At 38.4% G+C, this 21,850-nt stretch overlaps 1 protein-coding gene and 1 long non-coding RNA gene across 2 annotated transcripts; one reads left to right on the top strand and one right to left on the bottom strand.

Annotated features, from left to right (window-relative positions):
- The first annotated feature begins 226 nt into the window (after window positions 1-226).
- On the top strand, window positions 227-9,359 carry LOC125889116 (uncharacterized). Its single transcript, XM_049576843.1, has 9 exons — window positions 227-292; window positions 384-573; window positions 1,252-1,329; window positions 4,648-4,725; window positions 5,423-5,500; window positions 6,198-6,275; window positions 7,845-7,922; window positions 8,745-8,816; window positions 8,904-9,359. Exons 2-9 carry the CDS (start codon window positions 412-414, stop codon window positions 8,913-8,915), a joined length of 636 nt encoding a protein of 211 aa, XP_049432800.1. The 5' UTR covers window positions 227-292; window positions 384-411; the 3' UTR covers window positions 8,916-9,359.
- A 4,963-nt stretch (window positions 9,360-14,322) lies between these two features.
- Window positions 14,323-15,461, bottom strand: LOC125889126 (uncharacterized). The gene is made up of 2 exons (XR_007449411.1): window positions 15,349-15,461; window positions 14,323-14,937 (listed from the first exon to the last, which is right to left on the bottom strand). It is a non-coding gene; the product is annotated as an uncharacterized LOC125889126 (long non-coding RNA).
- Between the last annotated feature and the right edge of the window lie 6,389 nt (window positions 15,462-21,850).

The raw sequence follows: 21,850 nt of genomic DNA, 5'->3' as shown, positions 1-21,850 counted from the left end.
TCTTTTCACACTGTTAAAAAGTCTTATGTTTGTTCTGCATATGTTTAGTCAATAGCTGATTAGCTGCAGTTAGTGAACCTGATTTGGATTGTATTACTTGACACTAATTAATGATCTTTGGTGTATTAGGACGTGGTGTATTTGCCTGTGCACCGATTGAAAAGGGATCCTTTGTGGTGGAATACTGTGGAGAGTTAATCTCACAACATGAACGAGACAAGCGGCAGAAAAAATACACAGAGAAGCAAAATGCTTTCCTGTTTGATTTTGAATGGAACAACAACACATGGTGGTAAGTAAAGGCCTATAGAAGATCAGTTGTTCTTTGCAACATTATGGTTTTAGTGGAGAAAACTGAGATAGGTTTCCTTGTTCAATTTTAGCATCGATGCCTCCCATGAAGATGACTCAATGGGCCGGCTGGTTAATGATGCCCACAAGTCCCCAAACTGCAAAATGAAAAAGCTGACAGTCCAGGGAAAACCTCATCTGTGCCTGTTTGCAATTGAAGACATCCAGGCAGAGAGTGTAACCTATGACTATGGAAAATCTCAGTGGCCATGGCGAGCTCTGGTAAGTAAATTCTTTTCATAGATTATACAGTAAAAGATCTGTTAAGTATGAGGAGGTACAAAGATGTGTATTTAATTCAAATGATTGACAATAATTTCTAGTAGGAAAGATCAGTTTACATCAGTGAGGGCTTTAGAGCATTCTTTGACAACAACAGGAGAAGTTAGAAGTGAGAAACATGGACTGTATATGTGTTCAGTCGTCATGTCCTCATATTGTTTTAGGCTGTGAAAGACTTGAGTGTGTTTCAGGTGACGTCCTCATATGTTCTGACCCAACGACTGTAGAGTGTGTGTTACATTGTCCTCATATTGTTTTAGGCTGTGAAAGACTTGAATGTGTTTCAGGTGACGTCCTCATATGTTCTGACCCAACGACTGTAGAGTGTGTGTTACATTGTCCTCATATTGTTTTAGGCTGTAAAAGACTTGAGTGTGTTTCAGGTGACGTCCTCATATGTTCTGACCCAACAACTGTAGAGTGTGTGTTACATTGTCCTCATATTGTTGGGTAGCAGATGCTATACAGTGTTAGTTGTTACTATAGAGTCTGACATAATGAGCCCACATCCACCTTTGAATTTAGTTCACTGAAACAAGTATTATCATTACTTCATTAATTAGTCAGGATTTATTTTACAGAATATTTCTGACACTGTATTGTTGTGTTTTGTTGCAGACACCAAGTGTTGACATCCTGACTCAACCTTCTGCAGACCAAGAAGTGAGCGAGAGATCCACTTCATCCTTCCAACAGGTAATTACACATGAATTTCTTCTCTTTGGAATTAAGTATATGTCTCAGTTGGGCCCAGTGCACAAATTTAATACCCTTTCACTGAATTCAAACAGTCAGTTTGTGTGAAATGTTCACAATATCAATGTTAGCATTACTTGTGTGTGAATAGCATAGCTGATAGAAATTGGCCGTACCATTTGTTAGCTGTAACTTCCCAAAGCATCAAATTAATCTTTATTCTCACTAAATTTGATATTTTTGTCCTCTGGCTCATGTTTTTGTCCATTTCACCTCCTGCTCATCAGCTTACATGATTGGATTTCTGGGGAAGTTGATCAGTTTACATCAGTGTGGGCTTTAGAGCCTTCTTTGACAACAGCAGGAGAAGTTAGAAGTTAGAAACATGGACTGTATATGTGTTCAGTCGTCATGTCCTCATATTGTTTTAGGCTGTGAAAGACTTGAGTGTGTTTCAGGTGACGTCCTCATATGTTCTGACCCAACGACTGTAGAGTGTGTGTTACATTGTCCTCATATTGTTGGGTAGCAGATGCCATACAGTGTTAGTTATTGCTAGTGATGGCGGAATGAAGCCTCATGAAGCATTTTCTTCATTTTCCGAGCCCAGTAGATGGCGCTCTTGGTTTAAGGAGAGAGGCTAGAAGAATAGAAATCTGGTGTGCTTTAAACCTTTTGTTGAACAAAGAGCGCCATCTGGTGGGCTCAGAAAATAAAGAAATTGATTTATGAGACTTCATTCATCACTATTTATTACTTTAGAGTCTGGCATAATGAGCCCACATCCTCCTGTGAATTAAGTTCACTGAAACAAGTATGATCATTACTTCATTAATTAGTCAGGATTTATTTTACAGAATATTTCTGACACTGTATTGTTGTGTTTTGTTGCAGACACCAAGTGTTGACATCCTGACTCAACCTTCTGCAGACCAAGAAGTGAGCGACACATCCACTACATCCTTCCAACAGGTAATTACACATGAATTTCTTCTCTTTGGATTAAAATATATGTCTCAGTTGGGCCCAGTGCATAAATTAAATACCCTTTCACTGAATTCAAACAGTCAGTTTGTGTGAAATGTTCACAATATCAGTGTTAGCATTACTTGTGTGTGAATAGCATAGCTGATAGAAATTGGCCGTACCATTTGTTAGCTGTAACTTCCCCTTAAAGCATCAAATTAATCTTTATTCTCACTAAATTTGATATTTTTTGTCCTCTGGCTCATGTTTTTGTCCATTTCACCTCCTGCTCATCAGCTTACATGATTGGATTTCTGGGGAAGTTGATCAGTTTACATCAGTGTGGGCTTTAGAGCCTTCTTTGACAACAGCAGGAGAAGTTAGAAGTTAGAAACATGGACTGTATATGTGTTCAGTCGTCATGTCCTCATATTGTTTTAGGCTGTGAAAGACTTGAGTGTGTTTCAGGTGACGTCCTCATATGTTCTGACCCAACGACTGTAGAGTGTGTGTTACATTGTCCTCATATTGTTGGGTAGCAGATGCCATACAGTGTTAGTTATTGCTAGTGATGGCGGAATGAAGCCTCATGAAGCATTTTCTTCATTTTCCGAGCCCAGTAGATGGCGCTCTTGGTTTAAGGAGAGAGGCTAGAAGAATAGAAAATCTGGTGTGCTTTAAACCTTTTGTTGAACAAAGAGAGCCATCTGGTGGGCTCAGAAAATAAAGAAATTGATTTATGAGACTTCAGTCCGCCATCACTATTTATTACTTTAGAGTCTGGCATAATGAGCCCACATCCTCCTGTGAATTAAGTTCACTGAAACAAGTATGATCATTACTTCATTAATTAGTGAGGATTTATTTTACAGAATATTTCTGACACTGTATTGTTGTGTTTTGTTGCAGACACCAAGTGTTGACATCCTGACTCAACCTTCTGCAGACCAAGAAGTGAGCGACACATCCACTACATCCTTCCAACAGGTAATTACACATGAATTTCTTCTCTTTGGATTAAAATATATGTCTCAGTTGGGTCCAGTGCATAAATTTAATACCCTTTCACTGAATTCAAACAGTCAGTTTGTGTGAAATGTTCACAATATCAATGTTAGCATTACTTGTTTGTGAATAGCGTAGCTATACCATTTCACCTCCTGCTCATCAGTTTACATGATTGGATTTCTGGGGAAGTTGATCAGTTTACATCAGTGTGGGCTTTAGAGCCTTCTCTGACAACAGCAAGAGAAATTAGAAGTTAAAAACATGGACTGTATATGTGTTCAGTCGTCATGTCCTCATATTGTTTTAGGCTGTGAAAGACTTGAGTGTGTTTCAAGTGACGTCCTCATATGTTCTGACCCAACGACTGTAGAGTGTGTGTTACATTGTCCTCATATTGTTGGGTAGCAGATGCTATACAGTGTTAGTTGTTACTATAGAGTCTGGCATAATGAGCCCACATCCTCCTGTGAATTAAGTTCACTGAAACAAATATGATCATTACTTCATTAATTAGTGAGGATTTATTTTACAGAATATTTCTGACACTGTATTGTTGTGTTTTGTTGCAGACACCAAGTGCTGAGATCCTGACTCAACCTTCTGCAGACCAAGAAGGGAGCGAGAGATCCACTTCATTCTTCTCCTTGGTAATTACACATGAATTTCTTCTCTTTGGAATTAAGTATATGTCTCAGTTGGGCCCAGTGCATAAATTAAATACCCTTTCACTGAATTCAAACAGTCAGTTTGTGTAAAATGTTCACAATATCAGTGTTAGCATTACTTGTTTGTGAATAGCATAGCTGATAGAAATTGGTTGTACCATTTGTTAGCTGTAACTTCCCCTTAAAGCATCAAATTAATCTTTATTCTCAATAAATTTGATATTTTTTGTCCTCTGGCTCATGTTTTTGTCGATTTCACCTCCTGCTCATCAGTTTACATGATTGGATTTTTGAGGAAGTTGATCAGTTTACATCAGTGTGGGCTTTAGAGCCTTCTCTGACAACAGCAGGAGAAGTTAGAAGTTAGAAACATGGACTGTATATGTGTTCAGTCGTCATGTCCTCATATTGTTTTAGGCTGTGAAAGACTTGAGTGTGTTTCAGGTGACGTCCTCATATGTTCTGACCCAACGACTGTAGAGTGTGTGTTACATTGTCCTCATATTGTTGGGTAGCAGATGCTATACAGTGTTAGTTGTTACTATAGAGTCTGGCATAATGAGCCCACATCCTCCTGTGAATTAAGTTCACTGAAACAAGTATGATCATTACTTCATTGATTAGTCAGGATTTATTTTACAGAATATTTCTGACACTGTATTGTTGTGTTTTGTTGCAGACACCAAGTGTTGACATCCTGACTCAACCTTCTGCAGACCAAGAAGTGAGCGACACATCCACTACATTCTTCTCCTTGGTAATTACACATGAATTTCTTCTCCTTGGAATTAAGTCTCTGTCTCAGTTGGGCCCAGTGCATAAATTAAATACCCTTTCACTGAATTCAAACAGTCAGTTTGTGTGAAATGTTCACAATATCAATGTCAGCATTACTTGTGTGTGAATAGCATAGCTGATAGAAATTGGCCGTACCATTTGTTAGCTGTAACTTCCCCTTAAAGCATCAAATTAATCTTTATTCTCACTAAATTTGATATTTTTTGTCCTCTGGCTCATGTTTTTGTCCATTTCACCTCCTGCTCATCAGTTTACATGATTGGATTTCTGGGGAAGTTGATCAGTTTACATCAGTGTGGGCTTTAGAGCCTTCTCTGACAACAGCAGGAGAAATTAGAAGTTAAAAACATGGACTGTATATGTGTTCAGTCGTCATGTCCTCATATTGTTTTAGGCTGTGAAAGACTTGAGTGTGTTTCAAGTGACGTCCTCATATGTTCTGACCCAACGACTGTAGAGTGTGTGTTACATTGTCCTCATATTGTTGGGTAGCAGATGCTATACAGTGTTAGTTGTTACTATAGAGTCTGGCATAATGAGCCCACATCCTCCTGTGAATTAAGTTCACTGAAACAAGTATGATCATTACTTCATTAATTAGTCAGGATTTATTTTACAGAATATTTCTGACACTGTATTGTTGTGTTTTGTTGCAGACACCAAGTGTTGACATCCTGACTCAACCTTCTGCAGACCAAGAAGTGAGCGACACATCCACTACATTCTTCTCCTTGGTAATTACACATGAATTTCTTCTCCTTGGAATTAAGTCTCTGTCTCAGTTGGGCCCAGTGCATAAATTAAATACCCTTTCACTGAATTCAAACAGTCAGTTTGTGTGAAATGTTCACAATATCAATGTCAGCATTACTTGTGTGTGAATAGCATAGCTGATAGAAATTGGCCGTACCATTTGTTAGCTGTAACTCCCCCTTAAAGCATCAAATTAATCTTTATTCTCACTAAATTTGATATTTTTTGTCCTCTGGCTCATGTTTTTGTCCATTTCACCTTCTGCTCATCAGTTTACATGATTGGATTTCTGGGGAAGTTGATCAGTTTACATCAGTGTGGGCTTTAGAGCCTTCTTTGACAACAGCAGGAGAAGTTAGAAGTTAGAAACATGGACTGTATATGTGTTCAGTCGTCATGTCCTCATATTGTTTTAGGCTGTAAAAGACTTGAGTGTGTTTCAGGTGACGTCCTCATATGTTCTGACCCAACGACTGTAGAGTGTGTGTTACATTGTCCTCATATTGTTGGGTAGCAGATGCTATACAGTGTTAGTTGTTACTATAGAGACTGGCATAATGAGCCCACATCCTCCTGTGAATTAAGTTCACTGAAACAAGCATGATCATTACTTCGTTAATTAGTCAGGATTTATTTTACAGAATATTTCTGACACTGTATTGTTGTGTTTTGTTGCAGACATCAAGTGTTGACATCCTGACTCAACCTTCTGCAGACCAAGAAGTGAGCGAGAGATCCACTTCATCCTTCCAACAGGTAATTACACATGAATTTCTTCTCTTTGGAATTAAGTATATGTCTCAGTTGGGCCCAGTGCATAAATTTAATACCCTTTCACTGAATTCAAACAGTCAGTTTGTGTGAAATGTTCACAATATCAATGTTAGCATTACTTGTTTGTGAATAGCATAGCTGATAGAAATTGGCCGTACCATTTGTTAGCTGTAACTTCCCCTTAAAGCATCAAATTAATCTTTATTCTCACTAAATTTGATATTTTTTGTCCTCCGGCTCATGTTTTTGTCCATTTCACCTCCTGCTCATCAGCTTACATGATTGGATTTCTGTGGAAGTTGATCAGTTTACATCAGTGTGGGCTTTAGAGCCTTCTTTGACAACAGCAGGAGAAGTTAGAAGTTAGAAACATGGACTGTATATGTGTTCAGTCGTCATGTCCTCATATTGTTTTAGGCTGTGAAAGACTTGAGTGTGTTTCAGGTGACGTCCTCATATGTTCTGACCCAACGACTGTAGAGTGTGTGTTACATTGTCCTCATATTGTTTTACGCTGTAAAAGACTTGAGTGTGTTTCAGGTGACGTCCTCATATGTTCTGACCCAACAACTGTAGAGTGTGTGTTACATTGTCCTCATATTGTTGGGTAGCAGATGCTATACAGTGTTAGTTGTTACTATAGAGTCTGGCATAATGAGCCCACATCCTCCTGTGAATTAAGTTCACTGAAACAAGTATGATCATTACTTCATTAATTAGTCAGGATTTATTTTACAGAATATTTCTGACACTGTATTGTTGTGTTTTGTTGCAGACACCAAGTGTTGACATCCTGACTCAACCTTCTGCAGACCAAGAAGTGAGCGACAGATCCACTTCATTCTTCTCAACAGGTAATTACACATGAATTTCTTCTCTTTGGAATTAAGTATCTGTCTCAGTTGGGCCCAGTGCATAAATTAAATACCCTTTCACTGAATTCAAACAGTCAGTTTGTGTGAAATGTTCACAATATCAATGTTAGCATTACTTGTGTGTGAATAGCATAGCTGATAGAAATTGGCCGTACCATTTGTTAGCTGTAACTTCCCCTTAAAGCATCAAATTAATCTTTATTCTCACTAAATTTGATATTTTTTGTCCTCTGGCTCATGTTTTTGTCCATTTCACCTCCTGCTCATCAGTTTACATGATTGGATTTCTGTGGAAGTTGATCAGTTTACATCAGTGTGGGCTTTAGAGCCTTCTTTGACAACAGCAGGAGAAGTTAGAAGTTAGAAACATGGACTGTATATGTGTTCAGTCGTCATGTCCTCATATTGTTTTAGGCTGTAAAAGACTTGAGTGTGTTTCAGGTGACGTCCTCATATGTTCTGACCCAACGACTGTAGAGTGTGTGTTACATTGTCCTCATATTGTTGGGTAGCAGATGCTATACAGTGTTAGCTGTTACTATAGAGTCTGGCATAATGAGCCCACATCCTCCTGTGAATTAAGTTCACTGAAACAAGTATGATCATTACTTCATTAATTAGTCAGGATTTATTTTACAGAATATTTCTGACACTGTATTGTTGTGTTTTGTTGCAGACATCAAGTGTTGACATCCTGACTCAACCTTCTGCAGACCAAGAAGTGAGCGAGAGATCCACTTCATCCTTCCAACAGGTAATTACACATGAATTTCTTCTCTTTGGAATTAAGTATATGTCTCAGTTGGGCCCAGTGCATAAATTAAATACCCTTTCACTGAATTCAAACAGTCAGTTTGTGTGAAATGTTCACAATATCAATGTTAGCATTACTTGTTTGTGAATAGCATAGCTGATAGAAATTGGCCGTACCATTTGTTAGCTGTAACTCCCCCTTAAAGCATCAAATTAATCTTTATTCTCACTAAATTTGATATTTTTTGTCCTCTGGCTCATGTTTTGTCCATTTCACCTCCTGCTCATCAGCTTACATGATTGGATTTCTGGGAAGTTGATCAGTTTACATCAGTGTGGGCTTTAGAGCCTTCTTTGACAACAGCAGGAGAAGTTAGAAGTTAGAAACATGGACTGTATATGTGTTCAGTCGTCATGTCCTCATATTGTTTTAGGCTGTGAAAGACTTGAGTGTGTTTCAGGTGACGTCCTCATATGTTCTGACCCAACGACTGTAGAGTGTGTGTTACATTGTCCTCATATTGTTTTACGCTGTAAAAGACTTGAGTGTGTTTCAGGTGATGTCCTCATATGTTCTGACCCAACGACTGTAGAGTGTGTGTTACATTGTCCTCATATTGTTTTAGGCTGTGAAAGACTTGAGTGTGTTTCAGGTGACGTCCTCATATGTTCTGACCCATCGACTGTAGAATGTGTGTTACATTGTCCTCATATTGTTTTAGGCTGTGAAAGACTTGAGTGTGTTTCAGGTGACGTCCTCATATGTTCTGACCCATCGACTGTAGAATGTGTGTTACATTGTTATTCTATTCCATCCTTTTAGATTCCCAGCAGAGCACAGCACTTCAACTACATTCATCCCAGGCATCCTCAAAACACCCCAGTGGAAAGCAAGGTTTAAAAGCAATTTGTATCCACATCATTAGCTAAAATATTTTCTATCCTATCTTACTTTTTTTTCTTTTGTTTCTATTCATGACAGCTGGGAAGGTGAAAAGCAAGTGGACAGATGATGAAGTGAAGGCTGTTGAGCAGCACATGTTGCATTTCATAACAAGCTGCAAAGTACCAGGTAAAAAGGAATGTGACTCCTGCCTCCAAGCAGAACCACTAGCTCTGAAAGACAGAGACTGGGTTGCCATCAAATACTACATTCACAATAGAATCGTAGCAACAAAAAGGAAGATGAAAAGCTAGAACTATATCATGTGGCCCAAGTACAATTCCATATCAGTTGAACTTAATTTTATTTTCATTCTATATCTTTTGTAAATGATGATACTCAGTTGCTCAAGTTGCTCTGTGCTACCAAATGTTCAGATTGAAGAATGAGTATTTTTTGTTTAACCCCCCACTCTCTTGGTTTTATTCACAGTACCTGCCATAATTTCTTTTAGAAAATTATGTTTAAGATGATAGGTGCATACTCTGCTCTTTCAACAAGCAATAGAGAAAGTATTTGAAAGGTTTGTTACTTTAGGCTATACCCTAAGTTTCCAGCATTGTGTTGCTGGTTTTTGAACTGAAAATTCACTGGAATTTTGGAGAAGTTTGGAGGCAAGATTGCTGCATTCTCTGTGATCTATTCTGGATTCAATTTACATATTTACTAGTAATTAAAAAAATAAGAATGGCAAGATGTTTTCCATGTTTTTATTTAGATGAACATTTACCACAAAATTCATAAATGCAATACAATAATACTACTTAAAAAGTAGAAAGATCACATTTTTGATTATTTTGATTGATTATGTATCTATGGGTTTCACAATTCACCTAAACATGAAAAATCTGTGTGTGATGACTCATAAGTCACATAAACTTGACAAATCTGTGTGTGATGGCTCATAAGTCACATAAACCTGACAGTGTCCTCATAAGTCGCATTAAAATCAGGTTTGACCAAAATATAGCCCTAGCCAAAATCTCAACAGATACACACATTCCTGGAAGCATGGGGAAGAAACACTTTGATTCCCCAGCCTCTAGGACCTTGGGAAAGGTACGTTCCCATTTGTCACATTTTTGTCATATGTACTGATATGTCCTGAAAACAAGTATGTGTGTGTGTGTGCGTGTGTGTGAGAGAGAGCTGCAGCAAAACAGAGGGAGGGAGATCCATCTTCAACTTGATCATACACAATCTGTCCCTCAGTGTGTTGAAAAAACCCCCCAGAACTTTCCTTCATTTCATTCACTCTCCTCACCTGAATGCTGTCAGGTGTACAAATCAAAACAATTCCCAACATACACATGAGATCTTGTCCCATCACATTGATAGGGCATTTGTCAGAATACAAAAATGAGTGTTTGAAAGATTTTCCCCATCTCAGGATCAAAACAATTCAGCAGAGCAATGTATTTTTCAATAATCGCTATTCCTGCAACCCCAACTGTTTTCTGATATCTCCCACTCAGTTTAGGTTTAGCCTTCAGATGAAAATCACATCTTACGACTGATTCTGTGGCCCCGGAATCCACCAAGAAAGAGAGTTCCACACCTTTAACTGACTTTAACTGTATTTTTAACTGTATTGAGGCCTCCTTTTTGTATGCCTCCACTGAAAAATCAGCCAGCATATTGCTATGCTCACTCTCTCTCTGTTCAGATTCAAGGTGCAGATTCGCGTCAGAAACAAGCTCATACTCTGTATCAGTCATGATGTGCGTGTTGTGTGTTTCTGTATTTGTGTTAGTGTCAGTGTTCTCACGTGTCTGAAGCATTGGTTGGTTTTCAAGGTCAGTGTCGTCAGTCAGTGTCAGTGGAGGCCGTACAGGTGGAGCCGAGTCGAGGTCCGAATCCAGCTTCGAACACTGCGCCTGGAAACCTTTGGGGCCCTTCCTATGCCTGGCTTCCCTCATCCAACTATTAAAAGCTGACCAATCTGCCTGGAACTTGACCTTACCTCCAAACTTCTCTTCTACACCCTTTCTTTCTAAGTCTGTCAACCTCACCTCTAAAGCCTCAAGCTGTTTAACGCTCAGGCTGCCTGCTCTCGGGAAACAGCACTTATTGACCCACAGATCTAACTGAGCCACGCTCTCTTTTCCATAATTAATCTCCATAAATCTCACGTTGGGAGCGCCATAATCAGGCTCAGTTTTCCCCTTTGAAGTTGTGCTCTGTCCAGATCCCATTGTAATCAAACTCTTAGTTTTCTTTGTAGTATTAGAAGTCAGTCAAATTTGTGGAAGCAAAAATCAATCTCAAAAAATGTGCAAACTTATCACTTTAAAGGAAAACATTTTTTTTGTCTACCTTTACCCTAAAATGCACACGACTTACAAAAAGGAAATAAAGAAAAACAGGCTTCACTCACTCTGTCTGTTCCACTTTGATAGCAAGTGTCTCTACTTCTCCTTTAACCCAGACGGCTTCTCACCACCTTTTCTTCCGCCTTTAACGGCTGAAATAATGTTAGGTTATGTTAGGTTCCTAACCTACACTACTTTAGGTCCCTGACCTAAACTGAGCTCACCACTTTTCCTGCACTCAGTTTCCCAGAAACTGTGCCTGGCACGTCTGCCAACCTATCTCAATAGGTGGAAAAGACTTTTCCTGCGCAGTCCTCAAAACTCACCAGAAAAGACAGCGAGGTGTTGACAACCACCAAGTCTGTTGGACCCCAACGGTGAAGGGAATCCCGGTTTTCCAGACATCAGGCCCTCCTCTCAATCTTCCTTTCTGGGGAGTTTGAGGTGGTAAGAACCTCAGCTCTTACTGTGTGCACAGTCTTCACACCTACAGAATTCCAGAATCCACTCACAGATGAGGTCCCGTCGTAGTCGCCAATTTTGTGGTGGCAAAACTACTATTTAATGAACAGTTTAAAGAAAAAGTCTTCACACGTCGGCTGTCTTTCTTGAGTTTTAATAAGCATTCATGAATAGAGACACTCAAACATACAACCGCATGAACAGTCAGTTAGTCAGTGAGTGCCTAGCAAGTCCTCTCACCCTGCTATCTTTATAGTTCCCATAACACATGCACATCAACAGGACACTTGTTGTCCTCCCTGGCTCAAAATCTTGGTCTCTGAGCCTCTTTGGCTCATGACCTTGGTGTCTCTCACTGCTGTCACAATAGGGGTTAAATGAGCGACACACAGCATCAGGTTAGAAGTTCAGTTTTATCAAAACAAGTAACCTTATACAACACATTATAGATTAAAGGTGTTTAAATAGCCTACCAGAATTTTCCATCACAAGATGAATTCAAAATGAAAATCTTTTCTTCTTAGAAACTCTTGGAAGTAAACTTCTATGTAGGAAACAGAATTACATCGCACATGGGATACATTTTGTAAAGTTATGTATTTTCTTAATTTACACAGTGAACATGTACAAAATACTAGGTAATTAATAACAGCACATGGAAAAATAAAACCAAATACATGTATGACATAAGTATATGTGAAGCAAATAAATAACAGCATTTCAAGCCAATTTCATAAAAATAAACACACGCACACACACACACACACACACACACACACACACACACATCTGAGGGGTATTCCAGGTAGGAGGTTCAACAAACTCCATGGCAACCTGAGAGAAAAATAGATCAACTTATTTTACACCTGTGGAATTGGAGGTGCTCATAATTGCCTACAGCGAATATGAGCATATGTTTTGTAAAAAAAAAAAAAAAAAAAAGTAACATAGTTAAAGCTGTCAAGGGAAGAAAGGCGGCATATGAAATTTAGCAATCAGAATTTTTTTGACAAGACGTTGGTGGCTTAGTGGATAGAGCAGGCGTCCCAAGTTGGTTTTGCTACAGCGGCCCGGGTTCGACTGCGGCCTGTGGCACTTGCTGCATGTCACTCCCTTTGTCTCTCTCCCCCTTTCACGCTTAACTGTCTTGTCAATTTAAAAAAAATATTAAAAAAGAATCCTTGCTAATTTCAGCAGCTGTTTTAAGGACATATAGATGGTTGATGAATTTTTATTTTTATTTTTTTACATTTTTTATTTTTATTTTGTGAGAACAAAGTGTTACAATGCTTACATTCAGACAATATAACAGCACCTCTTCTGTCCCTCACAACTGTAATTTTTTACACACCATTGAATTATCTGTAACTTATTACTTAATTTGTACTTGTCTTTTATCATATTCCAGATTTTTAACTGCACTTTGATCCATGGGTTTTGCACTGTATCTATAAATCTTCCCAGATGTTTGTGAGGTAATACTGCTTGTATTGGGGGGGTCAACCAGAATAGAGAGTTCGATATCTTTCCACCTAGCTTGAAAGGATGGGTTACACAAGTTAATTAGGGGTCTAATCTGAGCTGCGTAAAAAATAATCTTTAAAATGGTGTAATGCCATTCCCCCTTGCTTTTTTGGAAGTTGTAATGTTTTAAATCTAACCCTGGGTTTTTTTACCCTGCCAAATAAATCTGGAAATAATTTTATTCAGTACAGAAAATTGTTTTGAGGGACTTTCTACAGGGAGTGCCTGGAATAAGAAGAGATATTGTGGGAGAATATTCATTCTTACAGAATCAATTCTGTGACTAAGACTAAGGAAAGAAATTGAGTTCCATCTTTGTATGTCTTCTTTAATTTTCATTAAGAGGGGGCCATAATTTATCTCTGCCAGTGTTTGAATTCTTTTTGGTAAGTATATTCCTAAATATTTCAATGAATCCTGATCCCAGTTAATATGGAATTTCTCCCGAAGTTGCTTTGTGGGTTGAAAATTGATAAGCAAAAGTTGTGTTTTTTTGTACATTTATTTTATATCGTGAATAATTTCCGAATGTTTCTAAAAGAACCATTAATTTGGGGAGTGAATTAGGAGGGCTACTTAAATAAACTAAAACATCAGCAGCATATAGCGCCACCTTGTGGTCTTCTCCATTGATGCAGATGCCTTTAATTATCTGAGTCTGTCTTATCCACTGTGCCAATGGCTCTATATAGAGTGCAAACAGCAGGGGCAAAATCGGGCAAAATCGGGCATCCCTGTCTTGAGCCGCGTTCCAGTATAATGATATCTGAAAGGTATCCATTTATTTTTATCCGGCGGATGGTTTACTGTATAATGTATGAATCCCTTTAATAAAAATGTTGTCCAAGCCAAATCTTTCTAAAACTTCATATAGAAATTGCCAACTCACAGAGTCAAATGCCTTCACGGTGTCTAGACTAAGGCCCAATCCCAATTCCTATCTTAACCCTCAATCTTAATTCTCAAGATCAACCCTCAATCCCACTAGCCCTCAAAACCAAGTGTTAAGGGCTATCTTGTGACTTTAAAATGGGACACCCCTCATAGGCAAATATGTCTTAAGACTGTCGGGGGCAGCAATATGCCAAAACTCTATCCAGTCTGTCAGTTCAAAGAAGAAGAAATATATGTCATCAGTAGTCGTCGATAAAAAGACGTGATGAGTTTTTTTCCCAACACTTTATTTCAATTCTTGTACAAAACAAGCAGTGACAGACATGAACAGAACAAATATGCCAGGGTTAAGAGAAAAGAAAAAGAAATAAAATAAACAAATAAATAAATAAAAAAAAGTTCAGCAGCTCAAACAATTAAATTATTTACATATTTTCAAAATTTACTCTTATGAATATGGAATTTTGCTAAAATAATAGATTAATGATACAGAATTGTTTTTGTTTTGAAATGCTGACATCATAAAATCCAAACAGCACATCTTTGCACAGTAGTGAAAATAGAACATAAATGTTGCAACGAATATACTCGACAAAATCTTTCCAAACAATGACAGTATAGGGGCAGCTCCAAAACAAATGTACAGTTACCAAACTCGACAATGTCGACTGCAGCTGTGCTGATTTCATATTGAAACAGAATGCTTGATCACTAGGGGAACAGTTGTCGTTGTGACTGAGAATTATGTGATGAATATGAACAGTTCACAAGTTACAAATTACTCACACCCATAGTTTTTTTTGGAGCCTGCTTGCTTTTTGTAAACTTGTCTTCATTGGTGGCCCTGAAATGAATCAGGGCTTGTGTTTTGTCTGGTGGCCCTGAAATGGAACAGAGATAACAACATTAATTTCTATTATTTTTTTTTTTTTTTTTTTTGGGCTACCTGTCAGATATTCGTTAAGTTAGTTTAGTTTCATGCAGTATTGCAAGTATTATCACAATGAATACTGTAGTCAACATCCAGCAGAACTGGTGAGGCTGTTTACACAGTCACACAAGTGTTATCTGGTGACTTTCATCCACGTTAACGTTTCACTCTTTGGGTTATAAATTGATATTCAACCAAATAAGCGGGGTTACGTGCGGCGGGGCAGGCAAGCCGTCGCCCGCGACCAATAATATGTGTGTTACGCTACAAAGAGGTCTATAGTCCATAAAATGCCGTTAAACTAAGATAATGCAATGGTTATCATAATTTAAAAACAACTATTAACGAGGAAAATACTCACATTGATAACTCTGCTTCCTTACGCTTGTCGCGGCCATCTTGCATTAACTGAATCGTCTGTACTCGGCTGGATTCGGCTGAGCTCGGCGGATGATACGCAAAGGATTCTGGGATAGCACTTATTGCCAAGGGTGGTCCTGGAAACTCTTAAAAGTGAGGGCCATACAGCCCTTATTCTTGACCCTCAACTCAACACTCTGAGAATCGGTACAGCACTAGCACTTCGCGGGAGAGCGGATTTTTGGAGAGGGACCCAACTGCAGTCAAGATGGCCGACTAGGGCGCCGCCATATATCTAGTCTATACCGGAAAGTTGGAAAGTCCCAAGCGGAAGTTTCTTCTTCGTGTAATTTTTTGCTTATTCCGTGGCCATACTGATTAGCGGGTTGTGTTCAGAGAACGAGAGAACGGTAAGAAAAATAGTCTTTTAATTATCATCCAACGAGTGTGGTATGGTTTCTAAGATGTAATTCGTGCTATTTACAAATGCGATGCATCGAAGAATTAGAGTGTCATGTCTCGTAAAGGCTGTTTCTCCGCTTGACTCGATGGTCTGGGCTAACGTTAGTTTAGCCAAAGAAAGTACGCAAAGTCGTATGGCAATTTTTTCAGCGTTTTTGGTGTGTGTATTACCCTATACACACACACGCGCATATTTATTTCTTACATATATATGTATGTGTGTGTATAAATAGATACAAACAGTCAGTGTGGGTCAAAATGCCGTAACAGGCTGTTTTATTATGGTGGAGGGTCGCTAACATCAATTTAAAAAAGTTAAAAAAAGTCAAATATTTCGCTGCAGGTGGTGGTGGCACACCAGTCAGCAGGCTGGTGCACTGGCAGTATACTATATGTGAACAAAACAAGAAATAATTAAATGCCAAAACTAGAAAACAAAATAAACCCTCTTTACCCCAACAGAAACACACCCAAATTAATACCAGTGCCACAGCAAACCTTAAAGGATAACACCACAAATCGACAGGTGAACTCCCACTGCACCAGCTGCTCCTGTGACCAAAGGCCAACACCAGCTGCAGCACTACAACAAAAAAAACAGAGTTATAAGTTAGCCATGTACTCCAACTACTAAAAACAAAATCCAAATATAATAGTAGGCCGTAAACGGCAATCAGCACTTTCCCTGTAAATTTAACAGAGCACGTGTTAAATCTCAGGCTACAGACATGCAAACAATGGTTAGTAATAAGGAGGCATTCTCATACCTTGCCCCTGGCACTACTGTAGGACTGTTAGGACCCTTTACAAAAAAAAGAATAAATTAGTGGCAGACCCACATATTTACACAGTTTCTATATTTACATACTATATACAAATAAAATACCTCAGGGTGCAAAATATATATATATATATATATATATATATATATATATATATATATATATATAATAGTTCGTGTGATCCTGGTCACATTATTATTACCATCAAGGAACATATCTGTTGCCCGGACATAGAACTGTTGGCTGTTGGACTCAGGCCGTGTTATTTGCCAAAGGAGTTTTCACATGCTATTATTATTATCCCTCCTCATCCTCATCCATCCTTCAATCATGTCACCATGGCAACGACACTTTGTTGTTGTTTTTTACACTAGTATGTGTGCCACTGCTGTATATATTGTTGCATATATTCTATTGTATTGTACATATTGTTGTACATTTTATATTTCTATATGTTATATATTATACTACAGTCTTTGTTGAATAGGAGCAACTGTAACACTAACAATTTCCCCCCGGGGATCAGTAAAGTATTTTTGATTCTGATTCTGATTCTGATATATTCTTTTCTACCAGATGCACCCTTCTATAATTGAAACAGGCTGAAGTGCACAACCGTGTCGCCATCTGTGTTTGCGTGTCCTCTCTGCCCCAAATTCACTACCAAAAGCGAAAGTGTCATCCAGAGGCACTTGGCGAATCATGAGGCAAATGCAGTGCATTTCAAGGGTATGTTCATCAAAACATCAAAAAAAAAAAAAATCTGTGCACACCTGAGTGTGTGACAGGTGCGTCGGAGGAAAATTCAACTCGAAGAACAATTAGGGAGACTCCCGCACACTGTCTCGCTTTGTCTTGATTTATTGAATAAACGACCTTCATCAGGTATACTTGCAGCCTGCAAACATTTCTACACATGTGCACGACTTAATGTAGCACTGTTATGTCCGTTGTATAACTCTACTTCCCTACCTCGTGCAATACTGTATGTTTACACTGTTTTTTTTATCTCTATGCAATATTTATTCCACTGTGTATCGCACTGTAAAATCTCGCTGCTAATATTCTGTGCAATCCGTAAATGTAAACATAGTTTACATTGCTTACATGGCTTAGTATGTACATTGCTTAGTATTTTTATTCCTAATGTTACACACCATGTGTGTATTGTACAACTCTGTACACAATTATCCTGCACATATATCCATATCTCTCCCATATATATGTACAAGTGAAAGGTGTATATACTGTAAGTAGTCTTGTGTGTATAGCCCTGCCCATTTAGTACTTTTTATATTTGTTATATTTGTATATCTTTGATTCTGATATGTATATACAAATGTTCTGATTTTTAGCTTAATTTTATAAGTATCCTACTGTCACTTTCTCCTTCCTGTCTGTACAGCTTGAGCTGCTGTGACATGATTGAACTCAGTAAAGACGTTGTTTACAAAAAAAGAGAACTCCAAGTGAAGTTATTGCCAGTATGATAGTGTAATATTGTGTTTTATTGGATTCCAGAAATAAAATAGAATTAACAGAAGACTGACAATAGGAAAATATAATTATTGCATTCATTTAATAGCTAAACTGGATAATGAACACATCTCTAGACCCAGGAAATACCTGTTCTGTTGCAGTAACAAATGTCTGGCGCCATTGTGTTGCCCATGATGTCCCGCTCATCCCTGAAGATCCCTGGTGGATGAAAATACAACCAGCAGGATTGAAGTCATTTCTCTAAGCTGCTGTTCTGTGCCTTTGTGTCTGCACAGTGTTTGAATGATATTTGTAGCAGAGGCAGATTAATACACCATGAATCTACAACAATTTTCCTTCCTCCCCAGCAGACTGCAGCATAAAACAACACACTTGCCACCACAGACTGATAAAACATCTGCAGCATCTTACTACAGATGTCAAGAGATCTGAGCTTCCTTAAGAAAAAGAGGTGGCTCTGCCCCTTTTTGTAGAGAGCGTCTGTGGGGGACCAGGGACCAGTCCAAATTATTATCCAGGTGTACACCTAGATACTTATGACTTGGCACCACCTTGATGTCCATCCCACAGGTATTCACTGGCTGAAGAGGGGGCTTGGACCCGCAGAAATCTATAATCATTTCCTTGGTCTTTGAGGTGTTCAGTAGGAGACAGTTCTTGTGACTCCAGTCACTGAAGGCTTTTATCAGTTCTCTGTATTCAGATTCCTGCCCATTCCTGATACATGCCACAATGGCAGTGTCGTCCGAGTATTTCTGGATGTGGCAGGACTCAGAGTTGTATTTGAAGTCTGCTGTGTACAGTGTGAACAGGAATGGAGCCAGGACAGTCTCCTGTTGAGCCCCCGTGCTGCTCATTAATGTCCCAGAAGCACAGTTCCCCAACCTGACATACTGTGTGCTTCCTCTCAGGTAATCTGTGATCCAGGAGATAAAGGAAGGATCATATGATTAATGCATAATGTCTGGGCAGTACAACCCTTACACTGTACCACCAATGATTTACAGTGCTTTCTTTTTTACTGGTAACATAAATTAATATTAACCATATGCTAATGTAAAAGTAAGTATGACATTTGTTGTGACCATGTGTGCATGTTGCAACTGCAGCCTAATCTGAAAGTGCTGTTTATTTGGTTGTGTAAATTCTCATTTTTTATTAAATCTCAGTTTATTTAATCTGAGAATTTATGAAAGTTTATTTAACTTAAGTTATTCTTCAGTCCTATTGTGAATGTGTGTGTGTGTGTGTGTGTGTGTGTGGCCACCACCACACAAACATAATATTTACATTCGTATTCATAATGTTGATATTAAAGTTAAATCCATGAAACGTTAGGATTATAACTTAGTGATATTATTGTAGGCTTTTAACTAACTTCTGAGTTTTACAGTAGCCTATAAAGTCGTGGCGAGACAATTAACTAGTCACTTATACCGTTATGATAAACATGTAACTGCACAAAATGCATAAAATTATGTTATGTGTAAACGTACGTGTTTTTTAAGCTTTTATTTTTGTTTTAGCTCGGTCATATTTCCGGGATCGAGCGGCGATTAACCAACATCCGGTTGTGACTTCCGGCATGGATTGGATGTATGGCGGCGCCCTAGTCGGCCATCTTGACTGCAGCAAGGTACTCTTGGGGGGATTTTTGAGATTGAGGGTTAAGATTGAGGGTTAAGATAGGAATTGGGATTGGGCCTAACTAAACAAGCTTCAAGATTATTCTGTTGGATATGATGTCAAATATGTAATGATCGTCTAATATTATCATGAGTCTGTCTTTGTGAAATAAATCCGGTCTGATCCACATGTATAAACTGGGGAAGAATCTTGTCCAGTCTTCTGGTGAGAATGGTTGCGTAAAATTTATAATCAACATTCAGCACCAAAATAGGTCTATATGAGCTACATTTTAATTTGTTTTTCCCCTCCTTGGGATTAACGGAAATTACCGCCTCATTCCAAGATGGGGGCATTTTAGCAGCTGCTAATGTTGTATTGCAAGCATGAAGAAGGATTGGCATTCACGCGACTTTAAAGACCTTGTACACTCTGAGGGGAAGCCATCTGGGCCGGGCGATTTGTTTGCTTTCAGTGTGGAAATGGCACTATTCAACTCTATCTCAGTTACAGGGGCTGTTAATATTTCATTTTGTTGCTCTGATATAACAGGTAAATTGAGGGATTTTAAGAAATCGTCAATTTGTTCAGCACCTTCTAACTGTGGTCGTGTGTACAAGCCCTTGTAATATTTTCTGAATATTCTTTGTATTTCATCTTGTTTATATTGAATAGTTTTAGAATCTGTATCTCTTATTTTGTATATTGTGTTGTCTGCTCGTTGCTTTTGTAGTTTCCTTGTCAAAATTTTTGATGATTTTGCTCCTGACTCATAGTACGTTTGCCTTGTGAATGTCATCTTCTTTTCAGTTTCCTGTGTATATATCATATTTATTTAGTTTCTGATTGTTTTTATTCTAGTCAGTGTTTCTGGTTTTTGTTCTCTTTTATGTTGTGTCTCAAGATCTTTCAATTCCTTATTAATGTCTATCAATCTTAACTGTTGTTTCTTTTCATAGGAGCAGAATGATATGATTCTCCCTCTAATAGCAGCTTTTAAAGTATCCCACACTATAGCTGAGTCAACCTCTCCCTTATCATTTTCTTCTAGAAACCTTTTTATTTCCTCTCTCATTTGAGTTTTGAATCTTGGATTATTCAGGATATTAGTGTTCAACCTCCACAGAGTTCTACCGGGGTTATCCTTAATATCCACAGTGCAGGAGAGGGGGGCATGATTGGATAGGTCAATACATCCAATATCACAACCACGTATTCTATGACGATCTCTCTTTAACACAAAAAATAATCTATTCTTGAATATGCATCATGTGATGTGAATAGAAAGTATAGTCACGGCCTGATGGGTAGAAGTCCCTCCATAAATCTAGTACAAGATGGCTGATGACTTATTTGAAAGTCATTTGAAATTTGCTCTGATGTGAGCGCACGTCCATGGTGTGTCAGATATGATATGTGTGGCCAATAAATGATTGAGTCTAATGAAAAATGGTACGGTTCAAACAGGTGTTCATTGGGGAATGACAGCACATCTAAACGGGGTCTGAAGATCCTCTCCCAGTGTAAGGCATTGCGAATTAATTATGCCTCGATATCGATGGGATTTCCTACATATGGACAACCCATGTCTGTCTGTCAGCTTGCTTCAGGTACGGCTGTAGGGAGGAGACAGGGTGAACTCAGGGTTTCTTAAAGAAAAACTGCCAGCGAGCAGGTTAGGTTCACAGAGTCAGTTGCCATGGTGATTGACTCTGAGTTTGACTTACCTCTCTTTCTGGAACTGAAAACCCAGAATTTCCCTCATTTCAGGGTTAACATACTCAGAGTTTTCACTAAACCCGCTTTCTGGAATACCCCCTGAAGATGAGACTATAAACCAAAACCCAGGAAAACATTTTGTGTGCTCATGTGTCTTTTTGGCAGATAAACTTGTTCTTTAATAAACTGAGTGATTTGAGAAGAGCCTTAAATTGTAGGAGAAAAGATAAAAATTCAGGAAGTAACTCAGGGAATTTCTGTTTTTGATTTAAAATGTATCATTTAAAATAACAAACTTAATATGTTTTATTTCGTCGAACGTTTTTCTAACATGTGACGCATCATAAGCCCCTCCCTTACGATTGGCTAATTGGATCATCGAAAATAATTCTGTGTTCTGATTGGCTTCCATTT

Source organism: Epinephelus fuscoguttatus, linkage group LG5, assembly GCF_011397635.1.
Source record: "Epinephelus fuscoguttatus linkage group LG5, E.fuscoguttatus.final_Chr_v1".
NCBI classification, from domain to species: domain Eukaryota; kingdom Metazoa; phylum Chordata; class Actinopteri; order Perciformes; family Serranidae; genus Epinephelus; species Epinephelus fuscoguttatus.
This window is presented reverse-complemented; position numbering and strand designations above follow the sequence as displayed.

Coding starts and splice junctions, on each gene's coding strand:
- LOC125889116 (XM_049576843.1), top strand. CDS start 412: ATGGGCCGGCTGGTTAATGATGCCCACAAGTCCCCAAACTGCAAAATG. Junction 574..1,251: donor AGTGGCCATGGCGAGCTCTG/GTAAGTAAATTC, acceptor GTTTTGTTGCAG/ACACCAAGTGTTGACATCCT. Junction 1,330..4,647: donor CCACTTCATCCTTCCAACAG/GTAATTACACAT, acceptor GTTTTGTTGCAG/ACACCAAGTGTTGACATCCT.